At 34.2% G+C, this 17,054-nt stretch overlaps 2 protein-coding genes across 2 annotated transcripts; one reads left to right on the top strand and one right to left on the bottom strand.

Moving 5' to 3' along the window:
- The first annotated feature begins 1,529 nt into the window (after positions 1-1,529).
- On the top strand, positions 1,530-6,975 carry LOC132293303 (IQ domain-containing protein IQM3-like). Its single transcript, XM_059790737.1, has 9 exons — positions 1,530-2,109; positions 2,205-2,313; positions 2,557-2,622; positions 2,720-2,808; positions 3,077-3,164; positions 3,313-3,477; positions 3,584-3,676; positions 5,835-5,936; positions 6,229-6,975. The coding sequence occupies exons 1-9, from the start codon at positions 1,679-1,681 to the stop codon at positions 6,727-6,729; spliced, it is 1,644 nt and encodes a 547-aa protein (XP_059646720.1). The 5' UTR covers positions 1,530-1,678; the 3' UTR covers positions 6,730-6,975.
- A 183-nt stretch (positions 6,976-7,158) lies between these two features.
- On the bottom strand, positions 7,159-12,937 carry LOC132293304 (histidine-containing phosphotransfer protein 2-like). Its single transcript, XM_059790738.1, has 6 exons — positions 12,705-12,937; positions 11,518-11,648; positions 11,355-11,423; positions 10,654-10,725; positions 8,551-8,623; positions 7,159-7,513 (listed from the first exon to the last, which is right to left on the bottom strand). The coding sequence occupies exons 1-6, from the start codon at positions 12,768-12,770 to the stop codon at positions 7,439-7,441; spliced, it is 486 nt and encodes a 161-aa protein (XP_059646721.1). The 5' UTR covers positions 12,771-12,937; the 3' UTR covers positions 7,159-7,438.
- Between the last annotated feature and the right edge of the window lie 4,117 nt (positions 12,938-17,054).

The following is a 17,054-nucleotide window of genomic DNA, read 5'->3' as shown; positions in this document are numbered from 1 at the left end:
TGTATGTAATGTATATGGATGATTATCGTAGTAATATCTTACTTAAAGCCTTTTAAGTTAAAAGTATGTACCGTTCTCAAAGTCAAAGAGACGCTTTCACCATCTTTACGGTTAGTGGCGCCAGTCAAAGTCAGTCCCACGTGCTATGACCAACCAGGAAGTGCTACACCCTGGCAGTTGGTGATACATGAAAACGACGACGACTTGACTTTGGAATATGAAGCCCTCCGTGTCTTGGTTTTGTTTTCCAAAAACAAAAACAAAACCAAAATCAAACCAAACCATCTTCGGATTCTGCCAAGTTGATGATAGTTCGTCTCTCTTATGCTAATAATAACAAAAGCGCGTAAGTTTTGTGAGGACAGCCAGCCAGGAAAGTGGAACATAGAAAATTCTCCAGTACACTTTTTTAATGGACTCGTTAACGAGTCAGATTTAAATTGATTTTGATATAATTTAATTTGAATTTGATAAAGCTATGTGTTTAACCTCTTAAAATTAAAATTGATGAAAATTTCAAAACTTCAACGCCATATAAGGGAACGTAACAAAAAAATATTTGTGATTCCACCTGATTTAATAATAATTTCACATGTTATCTATTATTAAATTCATTAATATATATCTGCCTTTGAATGGTTCAATTCCAAAACTTGATTCGTTAAGATGTGTACTTTTTGTTAATTAATAAAAAATAAATTAGAAAAAAAGTGAGAGAGAGAATGACCAAAAAAAAAAAAATGTATGAAAATAAAGAGAAGAAAAATTAAATTCTTCATTGTTAATTAAATAAAAAAATAAATAGGAGGAATAAAATAATTAAAATAAGGAGGAACGTTGTAATAATTAAGACTTTTAACACTATACATGATTCACATTTTTTTATTATTAAATTTCATCAAACTCCGTACCAATTGAATGATTAGATAATATATGTATAGCATATTATATACTCGGTATGGTAAAAAAAATTTGCCCCTGAATAATATTTAGTTGGATTGAATTATTAGTAAATGAGATTGATTATAATTCATATTTAATTTATGAATTTAAGACAATATAGAATTAAATATTTAATTCATGTCGAATTAAATATCCATTTCAAATCCTATAAATATAAATTTAAATCACGGACGTACTTGACTTTTATTGTCAACATTTTTTTTTTTTTTTTTTACAAGACAAGAAATGCTAGAAATTAAATTAATAGGTGTAAAGAGTCGAATCCGGACATTCTCAAAATTCATCAAAAACACTAACCATTGAGCTATCGAGTTTTTGCTTTTATTCTCAATATTAGAAAATTTCATGTCAATTGATTTTTTTTACTAAATTTGTTCTTAAGAATGTAAAATTAAATTAAAATTTCACTTTTTGACGTGTTACCTTCTGTGGATAAAAACAAGCGTGTTGATGTCCGTACAAGCGAGTACACACATGTCGTCTCTACTCGAGCGAGTACACCTGCCACCTTTAAACATAATAAATTCATAAATAAATTGACATGTACGTTCACCGGGACACACCAGTCACACATATCATAGGCACATACTCATCCGACGACTAACTAAAAGTCTATACAGAAACAACAAAACTCTGCCCGACGACTAATCAATCTCTCTCTATAGCATTCGCTAGCTTCCAGTAATTCCTAGGGTTTGTTGACTGTGTTTAATCAATGGAGGTCGAAACTCCAACTCTTTCGAGACCATCATTTTCATACTCAGTGAACGTCGGTACGGACTCCTCGGAGTTCCAGGGCTCCGAAATGCTGGAACCGATGGAGAATCGCGCTGTGAAAAGTAACGGCTTCGCATCACCGGCGAATTTGGACTCCGATGTTGATTCTTCGTCGAACTTTGGTCGGAAATGTCACTGCTCCGAAGCGGTTCCGGTTCCGGTTCCGGTTCCGGTTCCAGCTCCCGAAGCCGAATCGCCGGCGGCTGATCGCCGGGAATGCAAGAGCTCCGAGCCGGCTGGGGCTCTGAGTCCCGCCGGTAAACCGGCCAGTTCTCAATCGAATGCCGCGATGAAAGTGCAGAAGGTTTATCGCAGTTTCCGCACCCGGCGCATGTTAGCAGATTCCGCTGTGGTAGCAGAAGAGTTCTGGTACGTTCCTTACTTCCTTTATATTTATATATTTTATATACATGTAATTAAATTAAATATATACATTTATATTTTATATATATATGATTTTGAAGGTGGCAAGCTATAGACTATGTTCGATTGAATCATAGTACAATTTCCTTCTTCAATTTCCGAGAAACGACCTCATCGCGTTGGAATCGGATCCGCTTGAATGCTTCTAAGGTTTGGTTCTTCTCAGTTTTCTCTTTGATTTTGTTTGTGCTCGGGGAATAAATAATAAAATAATTAAATTGAAGAAGGAAATATATACGTAAACAAACCAGTAAGTACTTATTTAGTACCTTTAATGATTTTATTGTTGGCCGTACTCTTTTATATTTTTGTTTATTCAGGAAAAGATATATATATATATATATATATATATATATTGAGTGACTTTGTAACGTTAATTGGAGTCTTGAGCAGGTGGGTAAGGGTTTATCCCAAGATGCCAAGGCACAGAAATTGGCTTTCGAACACTGGATTGAAGCTGTAATGACTTGTTCCTTGCCCTTGTGCTTCCTCTTTTACATATCCCTTTTCTTGTAGACGCTTTTGTAAGTTTTGTTTTGCTGTGTATGAACTGTAGATTGATGCAAGACATCGCTATGGGCATAACTTGAAAATGTATTATGATGAGTGGTGTAAAGCTGATGCTGGTCAGCCATTCTTCTACTGGTAAGATAAGTTTGCTTCTACCGGTCAGCACTTTCTCAAACAAACTTAATATTTGAAATAATTGCTGCAAAGGTAAAAGTTCAAAAAGCTGCTCAAGCATAATGATCTACTGGCCTATTATTAGCTCAGAGAAAGAATAAAATAAAAGAAAATTTTGGATGTCCCAAATGCTCTATGTTGATCAGAATGGCAAATTTCTATGTCATATTATGGATTGTGTCATATTATAAGTCGGATGCAGATCAAAGCTTTGCATTTTTTCTTGCAGGTTGGATATTGGATACGGCAAAGAGGTTGACCTTAAACAATGCCCAAGGTCAAAGCTTCAGCAACAATGCATCAGATACCTCGGACCTGTATGTGATTTAATGAAAGAAGTATCAAATTGAAGTTGTACAACTGATTGCAATGCATTCTAGTTCATATTAAATTAAACTGTCCATTCTGATTTATGTGATCCTAACACAGTGCTCTTGTTTTTTGTGTCGAATTTTGATAAAACAGCAAGAGAGAGAGCATTATGAATATATTATTGTTGAAGGGAAAATAGTGCACAAACAAACTCTATTATTGAAGGGAAGTGGAAGCTTTCTAGATACAAAGAAAGCATCACCAGGGTCGAAATGGATATTTGTGATGAGCACCTCTAAGAAACTATATGCTGGTGAGGTGAGACTTAAAACAAACATGAAAAAATTTTTTTTTTTTTGATGATTTTCTTCTAATTTGAATGCTTCTACCTTGCTTGAAAACTAACACGCTTTATTATCTTCAGAAAAAGAAAGGAAATTTTCATCATTCCAGCTTCCTAGCTGGAGGGGCTACTTTAGCTGCTGGAAGGCTAGTGGTAGAGGGTGGAGCACTTAAGGTGTGTTTAAGATGGGATTTCATTATCTAATATTTTTATTTTTAACATCAAAGCTGTACCATAATGTTGTTTTGTGCTTAATGTTTTATCCTTACACAGCCAATTTTATGCGGGAAAAGGAGTTGCATTAAATTAGAAAGAGGGAAATATAAAATTTATGATATTAACTTTATTGTAAATTTGTACGAGGAAAAATAGAAATAGAAAGAGAGAAGTATATGGTTCCTTTGGATTGAAGGATTTTAAATGAATGGTTTTAGGTTCAATTGTGTAAGAAATACAAGTTGATGGATTTGAGATGATTTCAAATAAAGGGATTTGAGAGAATTATGTGTGCGTTTCAAATAACAACTTATTATTTGAAATCCATGCCGGTTAGGGTTCAAGTTGTGCCATGATCGTAATATAAAATTTCTCTTGCACCTCTAATCTAGTATTACCTTGAACTTTGGAATCCAACTTCAAGAACCAACGTTTGTGTGAAATCAAATCCATTCATTTATCATGAACCTTAAAAGTGGATAGATGATTAAGAGAGAAGTCATAATTGCCTGAACTTGTATTAGGGGAAAATATTTATATTATTAGGGCTTGTGGTGCTAGAAAGGGTAAACCATTCCTGGGCTACATTTTGGAGGCCCGTGATGCAAGCATGTTTAAATTTATGTGTGGCTTATCGCCATTAAAAAAAAATTCCTCAGCACATTCTAGAATTCCTTTCTTACAGCCACAATTTTGATTAAAATTTTCATGCCTTGATATTTTTGTTTAGATTTGGAACCGTGAATAGTTTTTGCTAATTTCATGTGACCCTGGATAATTACACGATGAAGATGTATTGTTATTTTTCTTCCCTGCAATGAAATCCATGATTGCTTTTGCACATTGAAATTTATTTTTCGTATGTTGTTTTAAAAGTTCACGAGGCTTTCCTAATTAATTTTTGTGTCTCCAAATTTTTGCATTGTTGTGATTCTAAAATACTGAGTTTGTCAGTAGGTTCTATGATTCTGAATGAAGGACCATGTCAACAACAAATTTTCCATGGTTCATTTTATTGTCATGCTTAAGAGTGAAGTTCATGAGGCTTTCCTAACTAATTTTTGTGTCTCAAAATGTTTGCATGGTCGTGATTATTAAATTTTGAGTTTGTCAATAGGTTTTATGATTATGAATGAAGGACTATATCAACACCAGATTTTTCATGGATCCTTCTATTGTCATGCTTAAGATTGAAGTCATTTTCAAATGTAGACAGAAATTTCCATACATAATGGTCCAAAATATTTCGGTCTTAGCACTTCAAAACAAAGGACTGTCAATTTGTCTTATTATTTATAAATACCACTTGTATCAATCCTAAAACCAAAGCGCCCATTTTCGCCTCTGGACTGTTTGTATAAATTTTCCTATCTGAATCTTTTAACTTATGTAAGTTTCATGTAATGACTTCGTTCGTGTTTGTGGAGTAATTGCTGTTTTATCACTTTATATTGTGAATTAAACCAAAATTTGTTGACATCTTTCAGTCACCATATAATGTACGTCTTTTCTACGTTGTAATCAGTGCAGCCCTAACGCTTATTAAATTTGCATATGCTTGCCCACTTAAACATCATTAAACAGCAGTTATCAATTTAACATGTACAGGGCACATGCATTTATATGCATATACACATTCTTGCAACCAGCATCCTTGGTTTCCAATTGTTTTGGTTTTTTACTAGTTATTGGAGGATTGAGAAGTTTTTATACAACCCTCGGAAAGAAAGATCTATTTGTATGGAAAAATATCTTGATGTCCACAGATATGAATTCACCTCTTGTATTTTACACAGCAGTTGAGAATGAGTCCGTTTGTGTATTGCATGGAAATTAGGTATTTAGGTCCCTCTATAAAAACTTATGTTGAAAGAAGTTTGAATAAAACCACATGGACTTCTTTAACTACTATGTAAAAGTTAAACCTAATGAGATGCTCCATTTTCACATGACATTACTTGCTCTGGAGTGGTTGATATTAGATACTACTTTTACTCGTCAAAATATATGAATAGACACACATGCATCCCATTAGTTCCAAGGCCAGAATAAAGTCATGATAAACATTCTTTTGTCTGGCATTTGATCTTTGATTGGCCTTATTTTATGTTTTTAGTCCATCTCGGCATACAGTGGACATTACTGCCCACCTGATGAAAGCCTTGGCGAAATTTTATCATTTCTCAAGGAAAATGGAGCCAACATCGACGAAGTTGAAGTATGTATTTCCTTTTCCTGTTTTTCTATGTTGTTTAACTTATAAATCTTTATATGAGTGTCAAATTGTTTCCAAGAAACTGTGCTTGTAAGAAGCTTTAATGGTTGTTAGGAATCCAGGAAATCCAACTAGTGCAACTATAACTCGTTCTAAATCCGAAAAAACAAAAAGGTTTTAGTAAGAAGCAAGTTGGTTCCTGTTAGCAATTGGGTTATTTAGCTTCTGGAGCTTCTGAATATCACTCCAGTACCTATGTTTTTCTAATGGTGTGCTTTCTATCTCTTGTTCGTAGATACGCAAGAAAAATGAGGATTATGAGTACAATGAAGAAAGCCAATTGAACAAGATTACATCTGAACTTTCAACAACTTCAGAATCTTCCCAACCTGATACTTGTAAGGAAGAGGAAACAGAACCATCCTCAGACCCAACTGAAGTTCCCCAAACTGAAGCCAAAAACAGTTACAGGAGGACCATATCCGGAGGTCTTCAAAGCCCAAGAACCGATGTGCCCAAGACATCAATACTGAAAAGAATCAACTCCAAGAAGGTGGCAAAGTCATACGAGTTAGGGCGTCAGGTCTCGCTAAAATGGTCAACTGGGGCTGGCCCAAGAATTGGTTGCATTGCCGACTACCCCATAGAACTGAGGGTTCAAGCACTGGAATTTGTTAACCTCTCTCCAGGAGCTCCACCCACACCATCATCCTACAGGCGGATGGCTGGTCTTGCTTCTCCTTCGGCTCATCCTCCTTCTCCTTCGCCTTCGCCTTCGCCTGCTGCCGGGGTTTAGATCTGTAATCACTGTCTTCAAATTCCCATGCTTCCTTCTTAGATGCTTTTAATACTGTAAATACCCTATCCATTCTGCATGTTACTTAGCCTTCTTAAACTATAAAAGCCTCATCTTAGTTTGTTTGTGGTTTCTTCACATGATTCCATGTCATCTGCTGTTGGTTCCACTGGATATTATGTGACAGACAAACACGTACTCTAATTCTACAATTAAGGTGACCAAGAAATTCTTTATATTTCTATACATTCAATGTATTTAGTATTGTAGTGACAGCTCCTCACAGGTGGATTATGGAGCATTCTCATAACGTCTATGGTGGCCAGTGACGTTAACTTCAAAAGTTTATTAGCAAATATTATAAAATACATTAGCAGGTGAAATTAGAAGTTGAAGGCATTGTTGATTATTCATCAACTAGAAGGCCTATACTATAATGAAACTGATGTTACTTTTGAACCTCGTATTTCATCGAATATTGATAATTCATTTATTTATGTACAACAGTTTTGAGGTTAAAAAATAATACAGAAAAGGGAAGGATCTAATTATTTGGCCAGTCAGAGTTGGCTGCAATAAGCTAATAATCTAAAGCATGCCATTAAACTACTTATATACCACCAAGCAATTAAACTGATAGCCAACTCGTTACGATCCAGTAACTATACATTCATTCACTATACAGACAAAATCCATCAGTCATGAAACATTATGTTGAAACACCAGCATACCCACTCTCCTGCAATTGTTGGTTGGTCTCATAGGCAAAGACACTCTTCTCCAACTGTAGCATCAAAGGGCCAGAATATACATCAAATTATAACATTTACAAGGAATATGATACCAAAAAGCTTGTTAATAACAGCAAGCAGAATGCAAAGGAAGAACATAGTAGATGAAAGGATTAAAGCAATCTGCATGTAGGATACAGTATCTGAACTAATTATTGAACTAGTACAACCAATAACGTAATGGATCTCAACTTAAAACGCAACTTGCTGCAACATGCTTATAAGTTTTTACCAGCAATTTACAACATATAGTCTCAAACAATGAAATAGACGAAAGAAAGATCAAATGTCTTTGTTGGCCTTAAAATTAATTCTGGAATGGCATGCATGAAGCTGCAAATCAGGAGGCTAGCCCAAAGTAGGTTCATTTGGTAAAAAAAAAACACAGGTGATTACCAACTGGTTCTTTATTTGGACTCGGATTTCAAGCCCAAAGTTGAGTTTAGGCTTCACCAGAGCTGGTCTTGCCTTGCCTGAGGCACTGGCGGGAAGGTTTCTATGTGTTTTTAGCATTCTATGAAGCGTATTCAAAGGCTAGACCGCTTGCTTGGCCATTCCATCCTAAATTCAAAGCCAAATCTTCTATCAAACCACCAGTTTAATATCTTTTGCTCAAACTAGTTGTTACTCTAAGAACCTACCAGTAATCAGTATTAATAGGTAGCTTCTCTCTGATTCACATAAATGTGGCATAGAGTAGGATTACCAAATTCAAAACAGCAGGAAAGCCATGTTACTTGGGTGGTCCTATTCTACGCAACATAGAGAAGAAAGATCATAACAATAATGAAACCGCAGCAGAAGGTTCTAAATTGCTCACATAAGCTTGTGAAAGAACACCTAAATCACAGTTCTATCATTTATGAAACTCAAGTAAACTTTTATTTCCTTTTTCCCAAATCATGTTCGTTCATTTCTCAAGTATAATTGCACCTAATCCATACTGCTATGCTGGAAACAATGGTAGCTATAAGTTATATGAGAGTACATAGATCTATTGTATGAAGAATGGACATAAATTAAGCATTACCTGAACAAGGGTCAGAAATTCGCGTCTTAATTGAAAATATTCCATCATGATTTTGTTCAATGCTTGCAGGCATCTGAATGGATAATATTAATTAGCAAAGAGAACTATTTCCACTTGATTGCATGAAAAAATTAAAAAAGAAGATGAAGTTCCAATGGAATGGGGGAAAAAGAAAAAAAGGACAAGAAAATGAATTCAGCAATGAGTAGTATGCATAATGGGAAAGAAAAAGGACAATTACGGATTTGAAAATACTAAATAGGCATAAAATATTCAGCAGATGTACTAAGGTCGCTCAAATATGAAGGAGACTCTTACACAAAATTCACAAACTGAATAAAATAATTAGGAAGTATCCAGTAAACTAGTACAAAAAAAATAAAGGACTTATGACCTCAAACGCAAGGTAAATAAGAAGGATATGAGTATGTATAGTTTCATGCTTAACATGCAATCTGAAGGGTCAGTCAGTATAATGCCATTATAGATTCATGCATAACAATACACACACATCAAATAAACAGTGAGCATACGGTACATGATTCTTATAAATGTACAGATGACTGACAATAGAATAGCCAACAATGCTTTTGTAGTGGAGTAGAAGTCACCATTTGAAGGATCCGCAATATTGTCCTTTATTAAAAAATAATTGAACATGTATAGAAATAATAAAAGTATATGTCAATATTTACAAAAATAAAAATAAAAGATAAAAGTATATGTCAAAACATAAAGTCATCAACTTTTGGAGGATGGAGAACAAACCAATAGAAAGTAACTGATCAGATCGTTGTGGATTCTAAAGATCTTCAATCAATTAACCTGTGCCTGCTACTCAAAACTGGCAGACCTATATGTTTTCAGTGGAAGTATGCATCACAAATTTGATCAACGCTTCATGCCCTAAAATTAATTTTCTGTGCAAATATAAAATAGATTTTTAAAGCTTAATATGAACCAAACCACTTAAGCTCTGCTCAGGATGTCTCAATAACAGTCTCCTTCAAAAAATAAATAATTAAAGAAGTGCCACAAGGTAGACAGAATAACACTGTTGTTTGGACTGCCGGAAGTCTCAGAGGCTAAACTTATTCCAAGATCGTTTGAAAGATATTTCTAGCTGTTGCAGTGTATAATATTTGAAAGAGAGGAATTGCAGAATTTTCATGAATATGAATATAGCTATGTGACGACTATTCAACTGAATATTGTGAATGCCATATCTCAGAGACTGTAAAATTTTAGGAAGTGTAAAGTAAACACTGATGTAAACGCAAACAAATAAAATTAAAATTTTTGTTTCATTTTTATAAAATTATATACCTTTATTAAAATAATAAAATTCAATTCAACTCAAGAAAACACTGTCCTACCTGCTTCAGAATTCTTTTGATCAGAAAACAGCAGATAGTTATTGTTGATATGACACAACAATGCCATGCTTTGCTGCGGCTCTATCTGGGACCATTTTTTCACTTAAAGTACAATAAGTCGTCATGACTTTTGCCCAGAAGAAGAACAAGATGTATTCATGTCTGTTACCACCACCTCAATGTCTCTTTTTAGATTCTACATAACCTTATGCCCGATCAAACTTGCGCAATGCAGGTCTTGACTATGTTCTATTTACTGTAACTTAGAGAAGTAATCCTCCAATGCATTACGTTTGTGCGCGCTTTAACAGTTTTAACATCATGGTTCTATTAAAATAGATGCATGAATTGTAAATTTACATCGGTGTTTATTCAGTTGAAGCAATTTCTAAACTTATGCATAAAATGAGCTACATAATTGACTTAATTGTAGCAGTTATGGGTCATGTAGTTGAAGTTTGAATGCAGTGAAAATTTAATTGCCAAAACAATTAATACTCAATACTGGTTTTGAAACCTAATTAAAGCCCGAGAACCAAAAAAGATAAGAAAAGATTCTAAAATTGATTGTGAATGGAAAGAAGTGCTCATGAAACATTGACAGATATCAGCTAGGAGCTAACAAGTTATGTACTGCTCTAAGGTTGCATGATAAATAAAAGGACTTCTATATTGCAAATGTAACTACAGATTAAATCAAATAGCTCGGTGAATGAGGATGACACACCTTTCCTTGTTTTTGTCATCTGATGCCTGACGAAGGTCAACACAGGCTAGCTTCATGCGCTGAGCACCAATGCTGGTTATACCAAGCAGAACAAAAAGAAATAAGGTCAGATTTATAAATCCATGCAAAGAACTGCCCTGCCAGATATTCGTAACCATGGAAATAATGATTTTCTATTGAACAGCAGAAAATTTAATCATCAAACACAAATGAAAATGGTAGCAGTATTAAGTAACTACATCCTAAGGACAAACTATTGTTCCGTAATTAAGATTTCTTCAGAAAATAGCATCATACTATATTAACCTAACAATAAATATTTACTATATGGCTTAATTGATAGTTGCTGTGAGATTCATGAAAACAAAAAAAAATAAAAAAATAAAATAATAATTACAGAATATATCTTCCATTTTTAAGTTTTAAGAAAATACAAATGAATCCATGTCAGCTTTTTCGATCCTGATGATTGAACTGAGAATAGAAATGCAACCTGTTCAATTTTGGTGTATCAATTCCCACTCACTGCTAATCCAAGTTGATCGGGATCAATAGTTGTAGGTAGGTGTTTGGATCATAGTGGGAGGTGGAACTCACAACAGATTTGCAACCAACACTTATGTGTGTCAATTAGGTACGAGCTTTTGAGAATTAAACAATCATGCACACAAAAATCCTTACCAAATGAACTGCTGTATTACCTCGAGCTACTTCCTTTTAGCTGGTGAACATAAGCATCCAATTTGTGGTAATCCACATCAGGCTGATGTCTGTGAATAGTTAAGGAAACAAACACAGTATAAATATCAAATAGAGCTAAGTTGACTTAAGTTGCATATAACAGCATTTTAGATTAAAAATTACAAAAATTTGTCCAGTTCTCTAATGATCCTTTCTGCATCGTCACAGAACAACGAAATCACTTCAGCCACAAAGTTGGGATTGCTTGCATCTTGCAGGGCTTGGATTTGAGTAAACTGACCGTCCAACAGCCCCTGCAAATAATATGATTAACACAACTCGCTAACAAGCAACACTACCTCACTACCAGGCTGTGTTAACATTTAGTACTCCTCCAATATTGATTTCTTATAACAATCTAAAGAAACCACAGTCGGTGAAATAACAGCACAGAATTAGAAGACTGGTTAACCTAAATTAAATTATTACATGTTTCTGAATTGAAGTGGAACTGAGTTTGGTTGAATCTATATTGCTGAAAATTCAAAAAATTTAAATAATAAAATAAAAAATTCCAAATAAGGGGTGATTTTCAAGAAGAAAACATTGTAAATGGAAATCATCACAATTACTCTTTTGTTAATTCATCTACAATTACCACTATTTTAAAGAACTGGTGCAAGTACCGTAGGAATGTCACAAATAATGAAAGATTTGCAAAGTTGGTCCTAATTTTGGAAGTTTCAGACAAATGTGACCTAACAAAGAACTCCCATGAAGAGGCTTTTAAGAACTTTTTTGTCATTATGAATACACAAATTATTTTTGTCATTATGAATATACAAATTACATGGACATGTAAAAAAAATATGAATTCTATTGATAATGGCTTTTAATATGAGGTTACTTATGAGGGTTCTCTCTTGAACCTTTTTTAGCGGTTATCAACATGGTAGCAACTTAGACAAGTCCCTCATTAGAAAAGATGAAGATGCGTAAAAGAAACAATATATATATATATATATATATATATATATATATATATATATATATATATATATATTGTAACGTACAAGTATACATGAATATATATGAGTTTGGCCATATACAAGAGAACTAGGCGCTGAAGTATTAAAACAAGGCCACTCCACAACCAACGAAACTTCGAAATTAATTGCAAAGATTACAATTTATAATGAGAATTAAAGATAATTGAACATCATTTTAACAAAAAAAAATTCAAAAATCAAAAGAATTGAATAATTGAATGACTAAATAAATTTGTATAAGAGAAAAATAATAGAAAGAAAGTAAAACAAAAACTCTGTCGTCTAGAGTATGAGGAACGAAGTGTAGAAGTATTGAATTACCTCTTCGTGCAAAGAGTTAACGAAGCGATTGAGTTCTGCTTTTAGATAAACCAACGCCATTTGCATTTACAGGGAACCCTAGAAATTGTTGTTGGAGAGATCATCGAGGCTTTTTATGGAGAGAGTATTAGAAGTGGAAGTACCATAAAGTGCGAAAAAAATGGGGGCAGTTCCAAGCCCAAGTCAAAACAGGTCCTGATTGATGCAAATTTAGTTTTGAAATTTGTTAGACCATCTCTTATTTTTAGCACAATTATATAACTTTATTACGGAGTATTATTTGAGAGAGAAACCTTAAACTAATAATTAAATAAAATAACTTCATTATCTATACTACTATATACTCTTAGAGTATTATTGATTTTTCATCTGATTGTGTAATACTCCGTAGCTTTTTTTTTTCCGTAATATTCATACAAAATATATACCTGTGATGACGTTACAACTAGTAGAATCAATATCTGTGTCACATACAAGTAAATAAACTCTCACCTTATTTATGTATTTGAAATATAAATTTTAAATTAATTAACAATTTAATATTTTTTTTCAGTCAAACCATTATTTAACACTTGAAGTTGTATATGTATGATGACATAAAACGACTCAACATCATAATACAACGAGCCATTAAGTTTAGGTTAGAGTAAAAAAAAATATATACCGGAGCCAAAATTTTAGTTTAGGGGACACAATGTTAAGAAGAAAAAAAATTAGTTCGTATTTAAAGGAGTAGAAAGGAAAAAAAAAATAAAAAAAGGAAAAAAAAGTAAGAAAAATGATAACTTAAAAAGGAAACAATTAAAATTTAATTTAACAAAAAAAATTTAACTTTTTTCTAAAAGGAATTTGAAGAGTAAATTAGGAAAAAACTAAAAAAATGAGAGATAATTTAAAAAATTAATAATTTCAGGACATATTATATAAAAAATTCCATATATACACATATAAAATATAAATAAATTTCTATATGAACAATGGGAGGGGCCAAAAGTACCCTGGACATGTACGGGCTTCGCTCCTGAGTCATATTTTTACGGTCAAGTATTTTGATAATTTCAATAGGTGCATATTTTAGATTTACAAAATATATGGGTGTATAATATAATTTTATTAAAAAATAGTACGCTGTCCCCGTTGGGCCCTCTTTGGGTCCGACGTACCTGTCTACTGCTTTTACTAAGACTTGAAGGATCGAATATTCGATTTCTCCTATCCATGAGACCGATCATATTCATATCCCATGCGCATTGGTGGTGACAATATTATTTTCTTTTTAAGAAAAAGAAAGGTAATATAGATTATTTATGATAAAATAATGTTGTCGAGGAAACATTTTGCAAATATTTCAAAATAGATTTCACATTATATTTTTCTAAAATAATTGTGTCATTTTTTATATTAAAAAGTAAGTTTTTTTATATGAAATAACTGTGTCATGGATGTGAAAATCCTGTAAAATTATTTTGGAGTTAAGTGCAAAAAACCTTCTTCTACTATTGATACAGTGCATATCGATCCTTATGTGGTTAAAAACCCTCTATATTGTCAATTTGGTGCAAATAGGTCCCTGTGTGGTATAAAATGACGATAATACCCCCACTTCAGTTAAATAAATTAATGATTATAAATACTGGTCATGTAAAATGACCTTTTTGTCAAAATTTGTGTAAATTTATGTCTGTTTGGTAGAAGGATAAAATAAATCTCAAATTGTATAAAACAGGGATAAACTAAACCTGAATATAATTAAAACTAAAACCAAACATTCCCCGACCTCCATTACCACCACCTATCACCTCCTAGTGCAACCACAATCACCCTTTGCAACAAACTGATTGGAGCGTCAATTCAAACCCCATACCTACTGTTCGCCGCCACCGTACCTTCACCTTCACCGAAATTGTAGATCATTTCCCGCCGACGAGTTCTGCCGGAGTATTTGTTGTTCGCTACCCTCATCACTGCTGCCCCTTGCTGTGTTGTCCCAGGAATATTCTGTCACTGCCTCTGCCGAAATCTTCTCTGGCCATCATTAACGTCACCACCACCGTACCTTCGCTGGAATCGTGACATCCTTATAGTCATCGTCATATCATTTTTGCCGGAGTAGTTGCTGGTTCAGTCTTCTTTGCTCGACGATTCAGTCACGCCACTAATAGATGCTCATCGTTGCTGCCTCTTGTTGCATTATTGTCGTAATATTCATTCTCTGGTCGCCGTTGTGAAGCTCTCTCTGGTCGTCGGCGTTGAATTTTCTCTGGTTGTGAATGATTCTCTCAGCATCCTTCTCAATTGTCATCCCATTGTCCTTGGCTCTGTTGACAGCTGCTTGTATCATGTCTCTCAAACCTTTAAGATCATTCACTTCTTTTAACAAATTCTAAATATTTTATTTGTATTTAATCAAACAACCAATTTGATGCCCAATTGATGTGACCAAATAACAGAAATGAAGATGCAGCCTCCTCCCCACCATGGCCATCGCCTCCTCTTACCTCCTCCCCATCATGGTCGCCGCCTCCTCCCACCACCCATGCCGCCTCCTCCATACTATGGCCGCCGCTTCTTCCCCATCCATAATCACACATAGGGTATTTCATTGTGTTTACTGTAACGATCGGAACTCGAGGGTTCGAATCGCTAACCGGATCCTTATCTGAACCCGATGTCAACTAAGGACACTTCCGTCCTTTCCTATGTCAATACATAATATACGTGTCATCTCAGGGTTTTTTTAAAATATAGTAATAGCAATAATAATAAAAAGATATCATAACTACAAAATATGTCAAAACAGTCTACTAACCCATCGAACCCTGTGGAGGAGCGTCGTCCGTCACTTCCCTTCCGTATCTTGAAAAATGTTAATAATAAAAGGGTAAGCATAAGCTCAGTAAGAAGTGACTAAGACACACTTCTTATGACCTCGTGAATCCACATAAGGAATAGAGTACAAGTAAGTGGGGTTATGCCTCGGGGAAAACAAGCAAAACAATGATAATACCAGCAATGCATACTCAAGTCGTCTAACCACCAAATGTACAATGTATACCAATGCAATGCCATGCCATGCAATGTCGCTTCTCATTTCCAAAATGACACTATTTCAATCCTCCAAACCGTTAGTGCAATCCGACCCAAGACACCTTCAGGGTGTCACGAGGGAAGGGTTGGCTAGCTTTTCCTGACCACATGGCACCTCCATGGCATTGTCTGGGCCTAGGTAGCTCAACCACACTAGAGTATCTCTCTAGCCCCTCTCTAGATCACACTAACACCACGGACCAATAGGCACCTCCTAGGCGTCCGGGTTTTCACAACATTTTTCAAAAACTTTTCCCCAAAAATAATTTTATTTATTTTTAAAACAAACTTTTCCTTTTTTACTTTCCCAATGATAAAGCATGAACCATGCAAATCCTTAAATGCCATGTCAATATAAAAATTTCCTACATTTCATCCACATCAATCAATCATGCCTAAAATATAAATTCCCACACAATATCACATTCTCATACTTTCTAAATCATGACATTTTACATACTTTCAATTAGCAAATCCAATAACTTAAATAGATAATTCATTTTCATAATTACTACATCACTTTTCATAGCAATTTGAAAACATAGGCATATAATACATCAATACTAAGCATGCTTAATCATATTTCTAAGCTCACTTAACACCTAGCATGCCTTTATCACTTAAATACCAATAACCACAACAAACATAATTAAGAAAAATTAAATTTAAGCATGCTTATAGTCTAATTAAAAGAAAACTTTACAAGAAATCCAAAAAATTGTATATTAGAGCACCCCTACCTCAAAATGATGAAAACCCCCAATTTGAACCATAGATTACGAATTTCCTAGGGTGCACCAAATGATAAATTGCTTATACTCATGCGTAGATCTTGCTGAGCTCTTCGTTTTGCCGCAAACGGTACCAAAAATCTCCTAACGGTTGCGGATTAATCAAAACTTGAAATTTGAGAATAAAGAAAAAAAGAAGAAGAGAAGAAAAGGAGAAGGCTTACGGGAGAGGGAGAGAAAAAGAAGAAGTGAGGCCAAAAACATGACCTCTTGGACACATAAAAAAAATTAGTGGTGGGTCCCACCACTAAAAACCTTTTTCGTTTGGTTTTTCTTTTTAAAATTTGCCACCACACACATATATATAAATATATAAAAAGTAACAAACATTACAATCTACCCTCCTTAAAAGATTTCGTCCTTGAAATCTACCCTCCTTAAAGAAGGAGGCCCACAATCACACCCCTTCTAAATAACACCTCACAAAACCCTAAAACCATGGATTCACCAATATTATTGCCTTTGACACCGG

This window comes from Cornus florida, unplaced genomic scaffold, assembly GCF_030987335.1.
Source record: "Cornus florida cultivar Cherokee Brave unplaced genomic scaffold, ASM3098733v1 CherokeeBrave_3.0.0_Hap2_Chr02, whole genome shotgun sequence".
NCBI classification, from domain to species: domain Eukaryota; kingdom Viridiplantae; phylum Streptophyta; class Magnoliopsida; order Cornales; family Cornaceae; genus Cornus; species Cornus florida.
This window is presented reverse-complemented; position numbering and strand designations above follow the sequence as displayed.